The 17978-nt window shown below is 40.4% G+C and overlaps 2 protein-coding genes across 2 annotated transcripts; one reads left to right on the forward strand and one right to left on the reverse strand.

Moving 5' to 3' along the window:
- Window positions 1–1175: 1175 nt before the first annotated feature.
- LOC117304378 (carbohydrate sulfotransferase 9-like) lies at window positions 1176–16887 on the forward strand. The gene is made up of 4 exons (XM_033788794.1): window positions 1176–1192; window positions 2827–3003; window positions 4000–4058; window positions 14968–16887. The coding sequence occupies exons 2-4, from the start codon at window positions 2853–2855 to the stop codon at window positions 16444–16446; spliced, it is 1689 nt and encodes a 562-aa protein (XP_033644685.1). The 5' UTR covers window positions 1176–1192; window positions 2827–2852; the 3' UTR covers window positions 16447–16887.
- LOC117304377 (protein dispatched homolog 1-like) lies at window positions 5138–14255 on the reverse strand. The gene is made up of 4 exons (XM_033788793.1): window positions 13862–14255; window positions 9887–10010; window positions 9166–9334; window positions 5138–8708 (listed from the first exon to the last, which is right to left on the reverse strand). Exons 1-4 carry the CDS (start codon window positions 13987–13989, stop codon window positions 5563–5565), a joined length of 3567 nt encoding a protein of 1188 aa, XP_033644684.1. The 5' UTR covers window positions 13990–14255; the 3' UTR covers window positions 5138–5562.
- Window positions 16888–17978: the final 1091 nt, after the last annotated feature.

Genomic DNA, 17978 nt, shown 5'->3' on the forward strand with positions numbered 1-17978 from the left:
CACAAATCTCATTCAAATTCACGCATCCCCCCCATTCCGCTCAAACCAGGCCATCTGTTTATCTTTTAATGCATTCAATTTCATGGACATATGATTTTGTTTTGTTCGGTCGGCTTCGTTTTGGTAATTCTGTTTCGTTAAAGCCATTATACACTTTCGGTAAACAGTATTGTCCAAGTCCCACACTTCGTGTATCACAACTTATATATAAAATAACAATCCTGTGGAAATTTAGGCTCAATCGGACATCGGAGTCGGGAGAAAATAACGGGAAAACCCACTCCTGTTTTCGCGCGTTTCGCCGTGTCATGACATGTGTTTATAACAAATCCGTAATTCTCGTTAACGAGAATTTATATTGTTTTACCGTTTTCTCAAAAAGTAAAGCATTTCATGGACTAATATTTCAAGAGAAGTCTTTCACCATTACCTTCTGTAAACCCTATAAATTATTTGTAAATCTGTGAACTTTTTTTTTTCTGTACCGAAAGGGTCCAATGGCTTTAGAAGGGCATTCAAGACTACACTTGGACAATGCTTTAATAGGTTGAATCTCTACTACATATTTGATGACATTGAATGGTTGTCCAGCCATTGGTGCTGGCTTTCGCGAAATAGAGTATCGCATCCTAATGAAATTGAATAATCTTATATTTTGACCAGAAAATGGCAATACTGGTGAAATTGAATTAAAGACAGTGGACACTATTGGTAATTGTCAAAGATTTGTCTTCACAGTTGGTGTATCTCAACATATGCATAAAATAACAAACCTGTGAATAATTCAGCTCAATCGGTCGTCGAAGTTGCGAGATAATAATGAAAGCAAAAAACACCCTTGTCACACGAAGCTGTGTGCTTTCAGATGGTTGATTACGAGACCTCAAATTCTAAATCTGAGGTCTCGAAATCAAATTCGTGGAAAACTACTTCTTTCTCGGAAACTACGTCACTTCAGAGGGAGCTGTTTCATTTATAGTATCAACCTCTTCCCATTACTCGTTACCAAGTAAGGTTTTATGATAATTGTTTTGAGTAATTACCAATAGTGTACCATGCCTATTTTATCGATAATTGTTTTTACCCTGCAAACCCGGAACATCTGCTCAACCAGAATCCACACTCACTAAGGCCAACATAAAATAATTCATTCTTACTCCAATCATCCGGCTGACAGGAGGCGTATTCTCAGGTAGGAATAATTCTGCTATTTTAGTATTTCAAAAAAAAATTCTAGGACAAGTTATATAGTTTCAGGTCTTGAACTTCGCTCTTGAAGGGGCACAGAAATTTTCCGGTGGTAAGGGGCACTTCGGATTTGTATCGGAACTGTGCAAAGGGCACCACGGCAAAAGCACTTACCGGAGAGAAATGTATGTGCTGTTCTAAGAGAGAAGATGGAAGGCATGTACTGTTGTGTATGAGTCTGCCTAATATATTATATTTAAATAAAAAATTAAATAAAACAACTTTCAGACGCAGTATAGGCCTAGACCTTTAGGATTTGAAACTTTGCATGGTGGAAATACGATATGGGAAGGTTCGCGGTACGACCATGTAATGACTATAATCTCTAATGAATTGGGCAGGGTAGTTATGAATGCTCTGACTCCAGAAGACTCTCATTATCCATTCCAAATTATCAAGTTTTTGTAAATTCCTAAATAATGTTCTGTTAATTTTCCTTTTTGTTATCAACTCTCAATGTGTATTTATGGCTGCATAGCAAACGAATTTTTTAAAAACAGTTTAATTACAAACAATCATTGTTTTGTGTTATTTTTGCTGTATGCACTATACCTTTCACCGTACCTTAATTTAAATAATCAATATTGTTATTGTTATAAACTAAAACCTATTAATTTACATTATAAAGGGTCCAGGCTCTGTATAAGCCCAGGCTTTTTCCTGGTGCCCTCCTCTTATCACTCGTTGTTCTTATTTCGTGTATGTTTCATGATTATTTATTGTGATATTTGGAAATAAAAAACAAACAAACAAACAAACAAACAAACGATCAGAGCATACTGATCGAAACGTCGAGGTAAGGCCTAGACCTTTAATATATATATTTGCTTCGTTTTACTGCTGTGTGTTTTTGTTCATGTCGTCGTATTATATTAGGTTAACTAGTTGAAATAGGAAACTAAAGTATTATGGCCTTGAACTTATTGAAAATGTTTTTAACTTTCTTGTGACAGGATTTGAGCGCTATTTAAGAAGCCATTGTTACTATTTTAGTGAGTCGTATGCAAACAAAGCTTTTGGGAAAAATTCCGTTCCAATGCCCTCTATCGTTTGTAACCCCCGCCCCCCCCCCCCTAACTCGTATTGAGTGCCTTGGGGCGGATTGTGCCCGTACGGCGTTTATTATTGGCATTATATAGTTTTTTTTTTTTTTACGATTTCAGAAAATGTACTAGATATAAGAAAAAGCTGTTCCGTGTTTTTTGGTTTTTTTTATAAACTCTAGATCTTTAACGGGAGCTTCACTTCGAAGATACTTCACTATTAGTGCTATTCACACGACAGCAATTTAACTGAGGTCCCTTGCTTAATTTTAGCATGGTTGTAAAATGTAGCAGTGTTTGGAAAGATTTAAAAGAAAATTGTTGTCCTTTCACACGAGGCCAATTGTGTAAAAAATTTCCAACATGTTATAATTTAGCGTGGGACACTTGCTAAATTGCCCTTGTGTGAAAGGGGCATTTGGCCCGCCCTTCTTTTCTAATTTACCTTAACTCCACAAACCTAAAACCGGATCTTCATTCTGATATCCTGACTCTAAAACAATTACATTTTCTCCTCAACCTCTTTCCCAGATAGAGTCAAGCTGTACATGTGGAGTAAACATGAGTTTGAGGTTGCGGAAACTTTGCTCTAAGCAGAGGTTATCCTTATTGGCCTGCTTACATGTGGCGCTGTTCATACTTTGTTACCTAAGTCTTTGGAGGACAGCTAAACCAGATGTGTGTGGAATCGTTTGTGCGACGTCAGAGAAAGGTTCGTTAAAAAAAAACAGCCTTAAAGGAACACGTTGCCTTGGATCGGTCGAGTTGGTCTTTGAAAAGCATTTGTAACCGTTTGTTATGAAATGCATATTGGTGGAAAGATGTTGTAAAAGTAGAATACAATGATCCACACAACCATGCCTCGAAATTGCGCGGTTTTCTTTTTACCTCGTCGACTAACACGGTCAGCCATTTATGGGAGTCAACTTTTTGACTCCCATAAATGGCCGACCATGTTAGTTCGCAAAGTAACAGGAAAACCACGCAATTTCATTGTGTGGATCATTGTATTCTACTTTTAAAACATCTTTCTAACCATATACATTTTATAACAAACGGTTACAAATGCTTTTTATAGACCAACTCGTCCGATCCAAGGCAACGTGTAAGCACTTTATGTAATCCACCATATACATAAACTGACAAACCTGACGAGGTTTGAGATCGATCGGCCATCTGGGTCACGAGAATACATTACATATTTTGCATGACATTGATGCAAAAAAAATTAGTAAAACGCCCACTGAGTGATAAACTCCAAAACGCAAAATTAAATTATTTATTCTCATCAAATATGACATTTCAGGCAGAAATATTTCAAGGGATGTTTTCTACTGTCATCATCATTAGACCGTGTAAGTTTAATGTAAATCTGTGATCTTCACGATTTTGTTGCTGACCAACTCTGTAACGTTCCTTTAGGCCCGGTTCATATTTCACTGCAAAACTGGGGGTATTAAAACTGACTCTATGGGTGTTGTCACTCATAGATAAAGCACTGACTATCAAAATTAACATCGTAGGGTGTTAAAAAAACACCAATGTAAGTTTTGTCTCAAGAATTTGTGTTACCTTAGCATCCTATGTGTACTTTTGTTAGTATTTATACGTGTGCTAATTTTGGCCCAAATAATATTTTGGTATAATGTGATTTTGTGGGGAATTCCGACCATTTAAGAGAACCAACTGCACATTTTCTCCTTTGCAGATACAAAGAAATCGCCTACAGATCAAGCGACTGGAGTGAAGGCTAAGCTGATTCCACAGGTACTGTAACTATTCAACAATAATTTGTAACTTGCTTTCAAACATAAGTTGCCGCCGAACGTTGTCAACATTGCAACCAACCATGGGTTAATTTAACAAATGTCAATAATTTAGGAATGAAAACTGAACTTGCAGGATAAAATACATGCAATAGTATAATATTTATTTCATAAATAAATTTTTTGTCTGAGTAGTATATAACAATGCCACAATTAAGTTTAAATTTGTAATTCATCAAACGCACATTAGCTTTATAACAGATATAACATTTTAATTTGATTAATATTTATTTAACACAAAGCTTTTCCGTGTTGTTCACTTTAATTAATCGCTTCGGGTTTTTTCAGGTCAGCCCTAAATGTCGGAACAGCTTTTACATTGTTGACGCAAACAATAGATGTTCCGATTTATATGTCGGAACAGCTAAAACACCTTAAAAGTATCATCCAGGATTCATAAATCAAAAGAGGTTGTTCAACTAAAGTGTGAAAGTTCACTGATAATGAGGTTCATTCTAACCCTGAATCCTGTTTTCTGAGAAATATTTCCCTTTAAAATGAAGTCACAATCGAGAAAACAATACAGAAAACCTCTAACAAAATGAATACCCGCAAGAGCTAGTAGTAGTTCGGCGAATTTTACAAGCTGTAAATTGTGTAAGATATTTCGCTATGTTTTTCCCGACTCGCATAACGGTTTGAGCCCAAATTTCCTCAGGTTTGGTCATGTATTTTAAAATATCTTTGAACAATCCGGAGAGAATAATTATGTCCATGAATATCTCCGAAAAATCCGAAGAGAATTATGTCAATACAGATTAATTCCTGACTCGATAACACAATCTGAGTAACGTCACTGACAGTAACGCTTCTCAGATTCAAATTGTTAGAGCGCATGTAAAAGCTGATATGTGCATATGTACATAGGGTGCGTTCGATAAGCTTTCCTGGGTCGACCCCGGTCTGCCCCCGGTACGTTCCAATAACTTTGACGTCAATCCAGGGGCTCACCCGGGTCAGCCCCCAGTGCCCTGCTTGTAGAGTGGGTCACTTGGGGGCATGACGTCATCACGAGAGGGCGAGTGTGATAGTTCGATTAACTCTTGTCAGGGGCTCACCCGAGTGAGCACCGCGGGGTCGACCCAGGGAAGCTTATGGGATGCAACCATAGATACATAACTTCGGAGTAAAATGTTTCTCAAATTGCTTTTATCGAAAGCTGCTTTATATAGGCTTTTAACCAACATGTTGTATTGCCGATAACTTTAAGAGTGGTTACCAAACATGTACATTCCATTTATGCACAAAGAGTAGTTCAACACAAAAATAATTTCGCTTACTACAATAGGGTAAAGGTACCACGTCACACGTGCAGTTCAGACTGATTTCCTGCTAACTTTGGCTTAGCAGTTAACTATTTACCCTCATCCGAGTTTCAGCTCAGGTACGACTGTGGTTTAAAACATAAACTTGCATACAAGTCCAATCATTAAGTTGTGTATCCACTATCGCACGCTTGGTCTTGGTAGGCTTTGATGAGAGGACTGAGGCAAGCGGTCAAAGTCTACCACAGAGTTAAGTGTGTAAACTTGATTAAAGTTTGGTGCGCCAGCGTAGATGTTTTCATGCGAGGCGTGTCTTTGGATTGCCCCGTTTGGTGACCCACGGGCCAGTGCTCTTTGGTTTGACCCATGCACTACTGACTCACGGGCCATTGTTCTGTGGTTCGCCCCATTTGGTACTACTGACCCGTTAGGCACTACTGACCGGCGGTCCACTGCTCTTTGGTTGTGACCAAGAGATCCATATCTGTCATATTGTTCCCGGGTCACATGGTTATCGTGTGGCCAAAGGGAGCCGGATGTTCTCCTGTGACCCTGAGGTGTGGACCTGTTACGATGGCTGGTGCGAGGTTCTGGAACACCGTACTGCCCGGTAGGGATATGACCATTGGTTTGAGTTTTGTTGTTCTGCACAAGAAAAACAGATCCCTCTAGAGGAGCAGCATCGACAAGACCCCTACTGATAGTCTGGACTCTTTCTTCAGTGACAATATGTCTTGCAAGTGGGTTATCATGACTCTGAGTAACGGCGGACCTATGGGCCGGTTTGACCTTAATAGCTTTCTTGGGCTTCTCGCCCAGCCTGCAGCATTCACAGCATGGCAGGCAAGGTACGTCGCCACAACTCCCTTGCGGACCAATTGTAATGCAAAGAGTTTGAAAGAAGAAAGTTCCATGACTCCAGCTGACACTGACTACGAGCATTAGGAAGACTCCGAACTGGTAGTAGATGAGTACCGTAGCGGGCAGCACCAGAGCCCCTGCAATGAAGGTTGATAGAGCGGCTATTGTGATAGCAGCCGTCATGGTTGTTAATGAGTAGCGAGTACGTTGGTCACGATCCGAGCTAGGAGAGAGCTTGAATGCCACACCGTAGTGAATGGTGAAATCAACTGATAACCCAACAGCCAACGTGATGATAGTCGCTTCGATGATATTCAACTCCCATCCAAGAAGAACGAGGCTAGCTACTGTTACAAAAACAGCACTTGTTATTGTAACCATAGCGCAAATTGTTATCAAGACATTCTGGATGGTCAGGAGTAGGATTCCGGATGCTATCGCCAACGTAATGACCATAGAGATTTGTGTTCCGGATGCAAGACTCTGCTGAAGATCGTAGAATAAAAGTCCGTAGTTGAGTTTGGAAATAAACCATCCATTCTGTAATGGATCCGGGGCTGAGCTGATCTTCTCTTCCATCCAGGGATTTACGGACTGCCAGAATTCATCATTTGATTCATACAGAAAAGTATAAGGATATTGTGTGGTGAATGTGACTCCAATAACTGCGAGTTCCGAGTTATTTCTCCGGAAGTAAAGATCCGGGAAAAGGCCATTGGTTGCGAACGCGTTGAGACAGACGTCAAAGAGAGCGGGGTCATACGGGAAATCAACTTGGTTGCAGCAGGGGGATACGTCTTGGTTTGTACAGCTCAATTCCATGTAGTATTTGAAATTTTCAATGAAGCATCTCACTGGTTCATCCGGATTGACAAAGCTTTGGTTACGGAGCTCTGCGCAGAAGTTCAGCATCCACGTTTGGTGTTCCGGCTCGTAGAACTGGAAACTATCGTCTAGAGCTAAAGTTCCAGAATCGCCAGGTTTCCAGTGATTCCCGTTATCCACAGCCTGGACGCCCCAGATGATGGTACCATCGGCATCAGGAAAATTCTCCTCACTGAACGAGAACTGATCTTTGTAAACAAAATCGTACAGTTCAAAAGGGTGGGAGCTTGCAAAGAACTGAAATTCAGCTTGGGAAGGAAGTTGAAACCCTGGTTGGAAGAATATTACAACAGCGCCACCTATCATCAACAGTGTGAAAATGGTTATCCATAGATATCTAAGTTTACTCACTAAGAATGGGATAACGCGCTCAAAAATTACTGTGATCGGTTTGAACAAAATGTTTAGACAACTCGTGCATTTCGTTTCAGTGTTGGGTGTTGAACGCTGCGATTTTGATCCACAGCAGCAGACGGCTATTTTATGTTGCATAACGATGACGGCAGGCAACAGCGTCAGAGTCAAGACCAGGTTCATCATGATCGAGGTACCAGCGAAAACAGCGAAGCATTTGACCACTGTGATGTCACTGATGACGGTAGCAAAGAGTGCAGCTGCTGTAGTCACACTTGTAACGAACATCGTGACCGAAGCATGACGTAACGTCTCATAGACAAGTAGTGGCAGGTCCTCGATACCAAGCTTTGCCCTCGACTGCTTCCATAAGTCCATAAACACAAAGGTGTCGTCAGCACCGACGCCTATAATCAAGATCACGGTCATGAAGTTCCCAAACGGAAAGAAGGGTCTGCTGAAGACAACAGTGAAGAAAAAATACCCAAGGACCAATGAGAATATCATGTTGAAAAGTGCCGCAAGGGTAACCAAAAACGACCCGGTGTACACCCAGATTAAGAGGAAGATGAGGCCTATCCCAATGCCCATGTACAGACTATCTGCGAAGAGGTTCGAGGAAAACAGTCTGAATTTGATGAAGAACTCCACAGCCTTGATTGTTGTGATCCCATCTTCGTATGCAACTGGCATAATGTTCTCCGTAAAGATGGTCTCTAAGGTGTCTCTCTGGTGGCTGTATATCGGGTAAAACACGGCAGTGATTTGACTCTCTAATGGTGTCACGCCGTCTAGTATACCCTTGGTGAAAACTGCCGGTAGAAGATAATACAGCACAGTGTGGACAGCAAAGTTATGTTGACTGCATTCAGCAGGGATCGAACCGGGTACGGCATACTCAAACTCACGCTCTGACCGCGTTCCGTTGTGCACAAACTTTGCGCATCGTTGAAGTAAAGCCATAGTGGATGCAACATCCTCGTCCGATATATCCGCACACGATGACTTGTTAGAGAACAGTGCTATGTAGTTACCTAAAGACCATGTGCTAGGGCATGCTCTGTCCGTGTAGGTACCGACACAGAGGCAGTTCGCCGTGAACGAGGGATGGGTCGTGACGAGCCGTTCCCCGGTAGTGCAAACCGATTTGATTGCCGACGTTGTGAGCATGTTTCCGCCGTCTACTGTCTCAAACACAATGACGGGAACAAACTCGCCCCAATATTCTGTACACACAAAAGAAGCACAAACAAAATGCAATTATTGTGATAATTCCACTGTCTCCTTGGAAACTATTCAAACAGTGACGTAGGGGCGCAATGGATTGATTGGCAGAAAAGAAGTTTCTTATAGACCTTATCGCAAATACCAATGCGCAAGCGCAGACTATTGAATGAGGTGCATTGTGGGATAGATATGGATAAAATTTTGATACCAGCTGGACCACAATGCACCTAATTCCAAGCTTTACGCGCGCGCCCCAGTATTTGCGAAAAGGTCTATGTCGAGTTGTGACGAGTTACTACTCATAACTTTTGGACTATTTTTGTGCTATCGACCCCAGAATTTGTTTAATTTTTATTATTGTGTTAAGCTTCTTTGAGTGGACACTTTCAGATCGTGCACTTTTTTAATGCTACAAAAATAACATGTGGTTGGAGATATTGGTTACTGTGAACTTACCAATGGAATAACAAAACTGGACACCAGCATCGGCTCCGATCTGTCGTTTCACTCTTGTTTGGCTCTTGTCTACCGCTAGAGGGCGAGACATCACTAGGTCTTCATCATCCACAAGGTTTCCGAGACTTACAAAACGTGATGTTATTATGGTACCACGCGTCTCGAAGCCCTGTGGAGAACATAGTATAAAGAATTAATCAAAAGTGTTATTGAAGAGAAACCAACAAGTGAATAACCTGAGGAACTTAGCATGGTTTATGTCAGTGTCCGTGCAATATTATGACCACGAACACCTCTTGTTATTGTCATGGGTGGTTTTTGTTTTCGTCTCCATCTTCTTCTTCTTCCCTGGAAATCTTATCTAAATTGAACCTTGAAACTCATTAGACAATTGTACCTCTAAGACTCCTCAAATTCCTAAGCCACATAGGACAAATTTTAATGCATGAATTTATCAAGTCTCCCCATTAGTTGACGCACAGAGGCCCAATGTTCGGGTTGTTATATTATTGTATATTCAAGAGTATAACTTTAGGTTTACAATATTTCAAAACCATAGATGTGATTATAATTTTATAAGATGTGTTGATCGTTGCCAGTTGTGCGTTTATATTCTCTTTTGAGAGCTTTGCCGAGTTTCATTGTTAAGAAATCATAACAATAAACAAACAAACAAACAAACAAACAAACAAACAGACAAAAATCCAATAACACAATTTACCTCCGAGGGGTTTGAAAAGTCCGGAAGCTCGTACGCTGTCAACGACAAAGCGGTGTACGCCCCCACCGTCAGGAAAACGAGCAGGCAGATCACGTACCAGAAACGGGCCAGGATCCTCGAATACCTGCACGTGATCGAAATCAATAACAAAGTCTTGGTCATGTTACATCAAAAAGAACCCCCTCTACGTTACACCATAAATCATGTTCTACAGTCTTAAAGTAACTGTATTCCCTACGGATTGAGAAAAACCTTGTTTTGTTTTAATGGAGGCGGTCATTAAAATGATTTACGAGGAAGACAATGCGTTACTTTGTAATTTGATTCCGGTTAGACGCACTCAATATTATTGCGAAGAACATAAACATAGGTTTGCAAAACCCACAAATCAATTTAAGAGAATGCTTTAGTCAATAAATAAATAATAAAATAAGTAATCAGGTGATCAATACTGTTTCTTTTGATAACAAATAATCGGTTTTCTTAAGTAGGAGCCACTGTTTCAAGTTTTGCATTGACGGTTTTGTGGTTTTGGTTTTGGTAATCAATTTAATAGATGTTTAATGTTCACCGGGGATAAAGAATATTATCAAATCGTTACAATACTCGCTGCTAAAACTGAGGATTCGAACTGCCTCTATACTATAGCTACCGGGCAATCTCGGTGGTCTAGTTGGTTTGACACTGCTCTAGAACTTTGCAAAGGTCGTGGGTTCGAATCCCATCCGAGTAATATATACGCCTGTGATTTTGCTCACAGAACTTGGGAAAGAACTGAGTTTACAATGCCACACATCGGTGTATTATGGATAACACCAAAATGAATGTTGAGTATCAATTTACAAGGTATTTTGTTTATTAATACGCGTAATTTGATGTGAATTTCCTTGGTGTGATCGATTTGAAATTCTGGGTCTTGAATATTATTTTTTTTCGCCTAAAAGTTGTTGTTTTCTTTATTATTGAATAGATAAAGAAAGAATATTAATTTTGTATTATTAATTTTGATTTTACCCCTATACACATTGGTGTTTATGGGTAAAACTACATAATAAAAATACATTTGAGCTTTAATATCCAAAGGTATTATTTTAACTGTGACAGATTGGATAAAAGGTTTGAGGTCGTGACGGTAGTTGACAATATCTTAGTCCCATACAATGTTTCATCCAGGGTAGTGGAATGTTCTTGCATCCGGGTACCACCCACGAGCTAAATGTAGGATTGGTAATGTTCGAAAACAACTTAAAGGGAAGGTATAGACCTTTATCACGGTGTGGCCATCTTGACTTTACTCCAATCCAACTCATTATAACCAAACTGAGGCTGGACGAAATATTAGTCTGGTGCCATGTTTGCGCAAAGAATGTTAGCATTCATTACTGTGATAGAAACAGGGAATATGACCAAGATGGTGACAGCGTGAAAAAGGTCTATACCATTGGTAAGCACACTAAAAATGAACGGCAAACAAATTAACTTTGTTTAAAAGCCTAGTACAGGAGATTTCGATAGTATAAAGCATTTTGAGAAACATTTCACTTCGTAAGTAATTTCACTTCGTAAACCTGACGAAGACTAGAGCAAGCTAGTCCAAACGTTGAGACCAATTCAAGAACTGACTCCGCGGACGTGCAGTTATTTACGACCCTGAAAGCTATTGAAGTAGTAGTCCCATCCAACCTTCCGCCCAGGTAATAGTTAACCAGCAGGACAGTTCTTTTCACAACTGAGAAGTCTCCCGAACATCCGATAAATCTACTCCGCGGTAGTAGAATAAAGAAAGACAGTTCTCTAAGAACAAACTCTACCTGACATGAGTTACCACAAACCAGTAATTAATGTGGTTATGCAAAAATAATTGTAAAGAATTTGAAACTGAGAAGCGTTACTGTCAGTGACGTTTCTCAGTTTGTGTATTCCTATGGGGGATAATTCTTCCAGCCTGGACTTATTTGCACCGGATTTTCAAAGGTTTGCCTTTAGACAGCCCACTCATTACAAAGTCTATATACAAAAACTCGTCCTTAACAACAACATCGCCCCCAACAAAGTTGCCTTCTGCGACACTGGCGGGAGGGGGGGGGGGGGGGCGGGCGACTTTGTAGGGGCGAGCTTGTACATGGAGGAGCGAGCTTGCTGGGGGCGACTTCGCAGGGGGCGACTTTGTAGGGGGCGACTTTGCCGGGGGCGAGATGACTGACAATCAATACAACCACCCAAAGAAAAAACTTCTGTCTGAGAAAACTCGGACCCAGATCTGCGAAGTGTTTGGCAACACAATGGGAATAATTTCCCATGGTCTAAACAGAGCAGGTGCTATATTTCAACGGTTTTGCCGTAAATCTCCGTGGAATTAAGTTAGTGCGTCCACTTCACAGCGAGGGCCTACAAATTATAACAACCATGTTGACAATCTGGTTTATGGAAATGAGGTACGATGCATAGCCTGGGGTGTTTAAATTCACACCATGGATGCAGATACATATATATACAGAAAAGATACAAAACATAAGGTGTTGAAATAGAATTTCTGCCAGAAACAAATTCATTATTTTTGTGTTTTTTGCACACCCTCTTTGTTAATATTTTGCTTTTGTCTTCGGTATCTTAATGTAACAACACCAGGAGCAAGTTCGATCAAGGGACTATAGTTGACTTTTGTTGACCATTGGGCGATTTTGCCTGGTACCCAGGATGTATTTCATGCAAAGGTAATCATGGAACATTGACTATGACGATTGCTGATCGAACTTGCCCATGGTGTCAATTTGAACTCGGTTTTTGCATTTTATATTCGACTTTTTATGCAAGCTTTCATATCTTTTCTTTTTCACATGGAAATACCAGTTACGTCAATCAGCAAAGCTATTTTTGTCGGCTTCCCTATTTATCTTAGACCCCTGAATAATATGGCGCTGGTTGCTGCGACTTCTTGCTGTTTTTTGTATTTGTGTGTGTTGACTGACACGTTGTAAGGGGCGCCTGTTTGGGTATTCTTGCGGGATTCCCCTCAAAACTACCTCATAGCGGGATAGAAAATGAATTTGCTCAAACAATTTATGGTGATACAAATTTACTTGGTAAGAACATGAATAAAAGAAGAAGTATAGCAGTGTGAGGTAGTATATCTTTGAGAAATTGTTCACTTCGAAGTAGTGTTGTTATGGAAAAAGATATCTTTTTGTTCTACCCCGTCCCCCAAATTTTGAATCTGAGAAGCGTTACTGACAGTGGCGCTTTTCAGAGTGTGGTTAACGGATAGTTGTTATCGCACAGCTAGTGTTGTTAATGGTCAAAGGTCAGTGGCCACACTTTGTGTGGCTCTAAGTTATACATGAAATAAACACCTGTTGAAGTTTTAGCTCAATCGGTCATCAGCGTCAGAAGAACATAGCGAAGAAAATAAATCAACGTTTTCACTGTTTTCAAAGATAATGTTCATACACATGTTCATACACACCTAGAGCGTTAAAGGCAAACATACTTCTAGGAAAGTTTGCCTATGCCCATCTTTATACCAAGTTATGATCAAATAATTGTGTGCATATTTTCAAGCTCAAGTTACAAGGTGTAGAGGGAAAATCATAATATGCTTGAATTTTAAATATAGTATTTGGGAAAACGTTCCGTATCCTGCCAGCACCTTTTCACTCATTCTTACGAAAAGGAATATCTCATTTGATTGAGTTAGATACAATTTAAATTCATAACGAATAAAATAATGGTGGCAGGATCCGGAAGTGTGTCCAGTATTTGTAGCAACAACAAAACGCTTGCAATTCAATTAAATCACACATGGATGCGCCCACACTTGAATCAACAAAGCGATATTAGTCACCAATGATTCATATCGATTTATGGTAAAACATGTATTTTCCTTCCTCCTTGGGTAAACATTACTGAACCGCACTATCTAATACACGGTTGACCCACTAAATCGTTAACAAACTATTGATCATCGCAAATACTTACATAAAGCAAACACCACCAGGTCGTGGCCGTTCATCCATGCCGTCACTTTGACGTTTCACACGGCGTGGATCTCCGTGCGAATCCCGCAAACGATCACTGTTCCCGGAAGCTCTACGTACACTCGTCATGTTATCAATATCTTATTTTGTTAAAGACACTGTCTCTTGAATCATGGAGGAAGAAAACTAACACTGCACGCAAAAGTACACCGACTATCAGGGTATAACGTGTGTGAACATGCACATCAATATCATAAGTCATGATATTAATGATGCCACCGAACCCCTGTTGTTTCAAAATGAAGACTACATTATTTCTGAGCAGGATATACAGTTATTCAATACCAGACTTATTTCCGTAATGTTGGTGTTAGTTATTGCTCCATGCATAGAGCAAACTCTAGACGTTAGACAAGTACCAGTGCGTACCGCCGTACTGCAGTCGTACACGCACTTTATGTGTACACCTGTGTCATACAGTTCCAGTACACGTGAGACGCACCCAGGTGGAACGGTTGTGCAAGCAGACGTGGAATAAGTGAAAGTAGAAGGAAATGACTGGACATTATTTTGTTCGTCGAGGGTCTTTTGTAACCTATTATTTGACGAGAACATACATGTTGTATTATAAAGAAAGGACATCTTTGTAACCTAACAAATACTAAGCCGGGCTGATGGTTTTTTTCAAGGGGCATAATCCTAAATTAATTGCCTCGCTTTCATATCGAATGAGCATGCTACAAAAAGTAATGAGCAGTTTTCCGTCATCGAAGTACGCTCATTTATATAGTTGTAAACAGCTTGACATTTTCATAACAATAATAATAGCCCCTCTAGCACAAAGCGCTTCACAGAAGCTAGACAGAAATAGAATAGTCATTTGTTGGCTTTGAGTTCAGCAACCCGTAAGCCAACTGTTAACGGGACCGATTATTTGTCTGTTTGCTTAGGATTTTCAATTATGACTGGTGCTGGTCTAGGGTATTTTGGCAATTTCATGGTAAACACGTCTACGTTTGATACTGACTGAATCTGATTTTGTAAATATTTTTTTTAATAAAATTGTAGTTTATTTATTCATGATTGTTATTATTTTTTATTTTGCAGGTTGATGTAACCAGTGGCCGGGACCAGTCTTTGACACTGCGTCACCACAATGACCTCAAAGCAGACGATATGAGGTATACTAACAAACAGGCATCGCTAAACGAATTGAGGTACAACCGAGGGACTGTATCTAACGAGAAGAGGTACGAGAATGCAAAAACCTCACCAGCTGAGTCTGATACTAGACCAAAACTGGAGAGAGATAGAACCTCTCCAACTGGATCTAGACAGGGTGAAGATGATACCTCTAGGAGTAGACCTCTGCCGGAACACATCCAAGGTGCCACCACAACTTTACCTAAGCAAGAAAGTGCAACCACAACTAGACCTAAGCACGACCAAGGTGCTACCACAACTAGACCTAAGCACGACCAAGGTGCTAACCCAACTAGACCTAAGCACGACCAAGGTGCTAACCCAACTAGACCTAAGCACGACCAAGGTGCTAACCCAACTAGACCTAAGCACGACCAAGGTGCTACCCGAACTAGACCTAACAGTACCTCTCTACCAGTAGCCTCACAAGACAAAAACTCAACAATGAACTCCTCGACAAAAAAGCAGAACAAAAGCACCAATATCGTAAACAATGAGGGTTACATGCAATTAAATTCGTCTCTGTATGAAAAGTGGACGCAAGAGCAAGAGTTGAAAAAGAAACACGTCCAAGATACATGTAAGTCCCTCCGGAGTGATTCCAGGTCAGCCAACCTCAAATATGACCTAACTGAAGCGGTACTCAAAACACTCAACCATCTCCTAGTAGTGGACTCGCACAAAATCATTTACTGCTACGTTCCGAAAATCGGATGTACAAGCTGGAAGCGGATTCTTCTGGTGTTACTTGAGAAAATTAAAAGAGTCGAGGATGTTTCCCACATGGGTGCACACTACACACCAATTCCAAACCTATCAAAGTTCACTCTAGACGAAGTAAAACAGCGATTAAGAAACTACACCACTTTCATGATCACAAGGGATCCGGTCGAGAGGGTGGTTTCATGTTTCAGGGACAAATTTGAGAAGGACAATCCGGACAACCGTGCCTTACAACGGAACGTCATGCCGGGCATCCAGGGTAAATCCGGTAACTATAACAAATCCGACAAGATCCTGCCCAAGGTTGACTTTCCACAGTTTGCACGGTACGTCTCTGACTCCCAGAACATTTTCGGTAACTACGGACCGACGGAACACTGGAACGAGGTGTATAAAATGTGCCATCCCTGCTTGGTGAGGTACGACTTCATTGGGGAGTTCGATAAGCTGACCCGGGACTCGGAACTCATTTTGAAGGCAACGGGACTCGAAAACACCGTGAGGTTTCCGAAGGCAACGAACCCTACCAATAGCTCCGGCGATTCCGTAACGAATAAATATTTATCGTTATTGAATAAGACAGAGATCACTGCTCTTAATAAGAGATATGAAATTGATGCCGAGTTATTTGGGTATTCCGATCAACCAGTGCCGCTTTAAGTGAATACTTATGAACGCTAGGTGGCAGCAGACTTTCCAATTTCCATCGAGTACGTCGTTCTGAACATGCGCACATTTCCAAGAACAATGGACCTGTTAAGTCTGCTGTCCCTAGAAGTCTTCTATTTGAACATCCCACCATGTCGAACCGCGAACTCTAACACACAGGTATGGGTACAAGTGAACATCACCAGAAGCACACACTGCCATTAACATTTATTTGCTGCAATATTAATGATACGGTAAAAAATAACCGTTATTTTGGAAATGTTAATCTGATTCCTAGTTTGGGGTGCAAAGTAAGTGGCTCTGAAAAGAGCCAGTTTTTCCTCGACGTTTCGATCAGTGGGCTCTGACTGTCTTCTTAAGTCAGTGATGCATCTATATTATAAATGTGAATCCTTCTTGAAGAAGGTTAAAAGACCTAGGTCAAAATGACTAGGGTGGATATTTATGTGGTACATAAGCCTAGGGCCTACACGAGCGGTAATGTCCTCACAATTTTCGACCTAATCGAATTCTCAAAATCAGTAGCAGAACGTCTGTTCGGGTCAAAAAGTGATGCCTTATTATAATAATATCACGGGACATTTTTGGTTAGCTAGCAGTTTGCAGCGGTTTGTGTTGCTCTTTTTGTTTCTCTGCGTACCTGTCATTGTTTCACACATTGTAGAGGTCTCGAGCTAGGTCGTGGGACCTGGCAACGTGCCCTAGTAGGGTGCCTGGTAGGGGGGTTGGCTCGCTTTGACCCAATTACCATTGTGTCAAAACGCAGCCCTTGGACCCAGACGTTTTGTTCAAGGGCAGGATCCGGTTTTTAGGGGAGGAAGACTGAAAGCCCCTTTTAATTTGTTGTAGGCCTGTTTTGGTGAATGATGTTTATTGTTGTGTTTATTGGTTTGATTTTTAACATTTATTGATTATTATTTTGATATTTTACTTTTATAATCGGCTATTATTTATTTGATGTTTATTATTTGCAGGGAAAGGGATGGGATATGGCATCAGATTAAATATTTGTTATCTTTAATTCTTTTCAAATTATGTAATAAAATCTCAAACTAGATGATCGATTTCATTAGTAAAATAGTAAGTTAAAATTCGCTAATCTTGGTGCTACCCGCTTCCATTTTATTAAACATTCACTTAGAATGTAGCTTTTAAAACCGTTGTACTTGTATGTGAGAGAATAATAACTTGGTTTTATCAGGGCTGACCTAGCCACTGTTATAAATACAAGCTCGTCATTTTTTAAAGCTAAAGGCCAAGGACTACCCCAAGGACTACCCGCACCTCGCCAACACCTTCAATCATGACCACCAGCAGCTGCAGTGTGTGTCCTTATTAGCTTCGGTACTACCAGGCTTCTTTAGGCAGAAAAAAATATCAAAGTTTCACCTGTATTGTTTACCCTAAAAATGGTGTACTAATGGTTTTTTTTTGTAAACGGTTATGATTGGCCCATGTATCGTTTGCCACTCTCGCAAGTTGACAACCGTAGTTATTTTTTTATTTTTTTCAAACCACTCCGA

Source organism: Asterias rubens, chromosome 21 (genome assembly GCF_902459465.1).
Source record: "Asterias rubens chromosome 21, eAstRub1.3, whole genome shotgun sequence".
Lineage (NCBI taxonomy): Eukaryota > Metazoa > Echinodermata > Asteroidea > Forcipulatida > Asteriidae > Asterias > Asterias rubens.

Bases quoted from the DNA above. Each gene is read 5' to 3' on its own strand.
- LOC117304377 (XM_033788793.1), bottom strand. From the start codon at position 13,989: ATGACGAGTGTACGTAGAGCTTCCGGGAACAGTGATCGTTTGCGGGAT. The intron at 10,011-13,861 runs GTAAGTATTTGC...GATCACGTGCAG, and splicing joins CCTGGTGGTGTTTGCTTTAT to GTATTCGAGGATCCTGGCCC. The intron at 9,335-9,886 runs GTAAATTGTGTT...TGTTCTCCACAG, and splicing joins ACTTTTCAAACCCCTCGGAG to GGCTTCGAGACGCGTGGTAC.
- LOC117304378 (XM_033788794.1), top strand. From the start codon at position 2,853: ATGAGTTTGAGGTTGCGGAAACTTTGCTCTAAGCAGAGGTTATCCTTA. The intron at 3,004-3,999 runs GTTCGTTAAAAA...TCTCCTTTGCAG, and splicing joins TTGTGCGACGTCAGAGAAAG to ATACAAAGAAATCGCCTACA. The intron at 4,059-14,967 runs GTACTGTAACTA...TTTATTTTGCAG, and splicing joins AGGCTAAGCTGATTCCACAG to GTTGATGTAACCAGTGGCCG.